Source organism: Dendroctonus ponderosae, unplaced genomic scaffold (genome assembly GCF_020466585.1).
Source record: "Dendroctonus ponderosae isolate FM_Combo_2020 unplaced genomic scaffold, Dpon_F_20191213v2 Dpon_F_20191213_1, whole genome shotgun sequence".
NCBI classification, from domain to species: domain Eukaryota; kingdom Metazoa; phylum Arthropoda; class Insecta; order Coleoptera; family Curculionidae; genus Dendroctonus; species Dendroctonus ponderosae.
In genome coordinates, this window is record NW_026017110.1 from 8,130,161 (window position 1) to 8,134,078 (window position 3,918).

General features: G+C 43.1%; 2 protein-coding genes across 3 annotated transcripts; both read right to left on the minus strand.

Moving 5' to 3' along the window:
• Nucleotides 1-102: 102 nt before the first annotated feature.
• LOC109532976 (phenoloxidase-activating factor 2) lies at nt 103-803 on the minus strand (the record flags this gene model as incomplete). Of its 2 annotated transcripts, none has more annotated exon segments than XM_019898141.2 (3): nt 103-305; nt 359-494; nt 543-803. In XM_019898141.2, coding segments are annotated over 3 exon segments (515 nt in total), but the record flags the coding sequence as incomplete, so codon positions are not given.
• Nucleotides 804-817: 14 nt separating this feature from the next.
• On the minus strand, nt 818-2,559 carry LOC109532978 (exosome complex component RRP43). The gene is made up of 6 exons (XM_019898143.2): nt 2,357-2,559; nt 1,683-1,857; nt 1,473-1,630; nt 1,275-1,411; nt 1,105-1,225; nt 818-1,049 (listed from the first exon to the last, which is right to left on the minus strand). Exons 1-6 carry the CDS (start codon nt 2,371-2,373, stop codon nt 827-829), a joined length of 831 nt encoding a protein of 276 aa, XP_019753702.1. The 5' UTR covers nt 2,374-2,559; the 3' UTR covers nt 818-826.
• Nucleotides 2,560-3,918: the final 1,359 nt, after the last annotated feature.

Below are 3,918 nucleotides of genomic sequence, written 5' to 3' on the forward strand. Positions count from 1 at the left end.
CCGATAGGCGTCTGTCGATTCATCAAATAATACTTTGCAAAAAACAAACGGGCTAACCGCAAACGTCCGTGCCGTATAGCGTGAATAACCCTGTACTTATACCTTGGAACTGCATGGGCGGCAGTTAGAACTGCCTGTGGATGGATGAGCGATCCGGAGCCCTGGCGCTTCCATCGGGACGAATCCCTGCTGTAAATGGCAGCCATCCAGGGAAATTCGCCGTCGATGGGCGAAAGCCCATCGTCGCCTTCCAACAGACGCACATCTATGGTAGTTCTTTGCATGCCGCAACGCATCTGCCTGGGCTGAACCAAAAAAAACGTCTCTTACGCTATCAATCATCAACAGTGCTTCTTACGCTCTTGAACAGTTCGAGGTCCGAAGAAGTTGAAACGGTGCTGGTGCTCGGTGGAGCTTGAGGGCGCAACTTGCAGCAGACCAGCTCTGCCTCGTGGGTTCCACCTGAGCAGAATGTAGGATTTTCGCCTCCTGTCCTGGACAGAAAAATACCAGTTGGAAACTCGGACAGGGTTACTCATTACCGTTCATCTAGCAATCCGACCCCGTCTGTTTTAATGTACCCAGTGTTGTCACAGAGATAATACGGCACACACGAACAGTTCCCGGACACTTCAATTATCCAGTTTTCTTCCCCAGCCCGGGAGCTGCGCCCCAGGCACAGCAGGAGCACGGCCAAGAGCAACGGCGTACCATGCATGGCTTGCGCCCGCGATCTACACAATAGTGAATCCGTTTTTTTAGTCAAAAGGTTATCAGTCAGAGATACGAACAGTGGCAGGAATAATGAAACAACATCTACCAATAACTATCCCATTTTATTCGCAGCATTCACAGCACTGTTGATTAGTTCCTGGAGGCTTTTCGCGCGCGCCTGGCTTTTTCCTATGCAGTCCAGCAGCTGGTCCTCGGACAGAATGCTGCCGCCTGGTTTGTGTACCGAACATAACTCGTCCCCGTTGATCACCACAGTCACTGAGCCACTGCTCAAGTTCTCCTCCTCCACTGTCGGGTCGGTTAGCAGGATTTTGCTGAAAGCCAAAGATCTCAGTTTGGAAAGGAAGCAACTAAACCGACAGCTAATACTCGTCGAAAATCGCCAATGTGCAGGCCAGCGGCATGGAATGGACCGCGATATGTCGCCTCTCCTGCAGGTTGGTTTGTTTCACGTCCAACGCAGGATCGTAGTCGATGTGCGGCAGGGTAACTAAACAATCCAAACGTGAACAATGGAATAGACGTGATTATTTCATTACCTGAACGCAAGCAGGCCATCAGCGCCACTATGCAGGCGTCCAGCAGCGACCCATCGTAGTCCAAGCACACCAAGTCAGCATACAAACACCAGGCTAGTTTATCCTTTAAAAGGCACAGTTCCTCCAAGTTAATGCAGCTGGAAACCAATGGGGATATTACGCTTATGCAGGAAGCGTGCATGGCCACACCAAACTCACCGGGAATTTTCAATAACATCCGCTATGAGCTGCGTTAAAACTTGCGCCTCCTCGCCAGGGGGCCCCGATTTGAACTTGGAAGAGCACAAGGGCGACAGCTCCAGGTTGGGCACCAAAAACCCTTTGTTGGGGCACTCGGGCCGCGGCCGGCAGAGCTCCTGCAAGATCACTGATGAGCAAAATGCTACCAATTGAGGAGCCAACTCTCACCGCTTTGACGCCGCAAATAACAGTGGTTTTTCCCACTTTGGCGATCGCGGAACCATCGGCAGTCGATATGGAACCAACGTTTACGATCACAGGTCGGTAGTCTGCGAACTCGCGCCCATCCGGCCTGATATCATGGGCGAAATAGTCGCGGTAGTACTTCAAAGGGTGAAGGGATCTACATTTTAGAACAGGAGAAAGTCGTTTAGAGTAGGGCTCGGAATCAAACTCGAATAATTCGAGTGTTTGAGTATTCAAATATTCAAAAAGGGAATAACCATGTCTAGTCATTATTCGAATACTCGAATACACCAACATTATCAAACTCACTTTGTATACTTTTATAAAATAAATTATTTATATATTCTACAAGCATTTCCTTATTTTATAAGGAGTGTTTTCAATTATTTATTTTGTGAATTCGCATAAAATTGAGGCCTAAAGAAATTCGATGTGCCACACATGCTATGATGCCATTTGAAAATTTAGAGGGGGTGGCTGTGAAAAATCCTGTATATTTACATGGTTTTTGATCATCACATTGAAATCATGTACTTATAATTTCTTCACTAGTTGAATACTCTAATATTTGTTGAATACTCGAGTATTCAATTCGAATTTCAGGTTTTTAATAATTCCGAGCACTAGTTTAGAGGGCCCTAAAGCAGTAGGCTTACTTGTATTCTTCAGCCATCGGTCTGAGTGGTTGGACACCAAAACTATACCCCGAATAAGCAGTTTTGTGTAGAAAATAAGGAGTTTTGAACTACAAACTGGCACATATAACCTGTAAAAATCAGCAAAGAAACATAACCTATATAATCAACCAGTGTAGGGCTGATGCCGTTTTGACCACAGATTACCTCTGTGATCTGTGGTTTTGGCAGGTTTTCCGCATGATACAATGAATACAAGGTAGGATATTAATTCGTCGAAAACTCGATTTTCGTGCGCACATGACGTCACTGGTTAGCACTTTGGTAAAGTAAACAGCTGATCCCATTTAAAATGCATGTAACCTAGACAGATTTTCATTGAATTTAAAACGCAATAGTTCAAAAGTGGAAAGTTATATGAGTATATGGTTTGCATTGTTGTATAGCTCAATGCTTTCAAAATCGCATTTGGGACCTGATTTGGGCTTATTGCGAAGAAAAATACCCTAAAAAAGTGTTTACAAAATCTCTGATTATCAGCGTTTTAGCTTGCTGTGTTGCCAGAGTGTCATTTGTAAAATCGGGTAGAGGCAACCGAAACAATTAATTCATTGTATCATTCAATGAACTCATTAAATCATGGGGTGAATGCGTTTGGGCGTATTTAGGAATGTTGTAGACAAACAACTCAGCATTTTGCGTTTTGTAGTTGGAAAGTTTACTGTAGAACGTGTGCAACCTATGGGAGAATGTTGGTTGTCGTGCGGATACGAATATGCCCTCAGCATTTCAAAAATAATGATTATGAGCGGAATTTGCAATTCGAACTTTTGGGGTACTTCCCAAAAGCAAACACTATACTTTATTGCACATCTGGCAACTATGCGAGCCTACAAAATAAATAAATTTTTGTTACTTTTCATTTTCAGGTTTAAAACCTGCTGCAAAGTATTTTGTAATTATAAACAAGATTTATTAGCAAATAATTAAATGTGAGAAAGACTAAATAAGCTATATTTAATCACATTAAGCAGACAGGAAAAAATCACGAAACGCAGTGATTTCCACTAACGTCACCCAAATCGAAGCAAGATCCCTTAGAAATTTATTTTTATGGTGGGAGGTGCTGCTCTACCGAAAACTACGAATTCACCGCTGAAATGATGCCAATATTTTCAATATAACTTAGGAAATTGAAGCAAAACTATTTTTGATCTCGCTTAAAATCCCCAATGTTTTTCTTGGACCCCAATGGCATAGATAAAGACGAGTATTGCGAGTGCCCAATGGCTCCAACCAATAGATAAAGACGAGTTCAACCGGGAGCAGAGACAAGTCTCTGCCGGGAGATTCAAAAATCAACCTTCGACATTTGACAAACTCTTTTAGGTTACATACGCGAATTAGGCATTCCAAACCACGTGGTCAAAATTGACAGCTGTGGTCTGTTGAGGTTAATTGTTTGATTTACTTTTAGCTGAATTTAGCCGGATTTAGTGTTTTTTTAGTGATAACAAACTTTTTAAGATGCATAGTGAATATTTAAAGACATTATTGTTGGAAAGTCCTGATGTCGGAGAAAG

Coding starts and splice junctions, on each gene's coding strand:
- LOC109532978 (XM_019898143.2), bottom strand. Junction 1,412..1,472: donor GATGTTATTGAAAATTCCCG/GTGAGTTTGGTG, acceptor ATTGGTTTCCAG/CTGCATTAACTTGGAGGAAC. Junction 1,050..1,104: donor ACATTGGCGATTTTCGACGA/GTATTAGCTGTC, acceptor TTTGGCTTTCAG/CAAAATCCTGCTAACCGACC.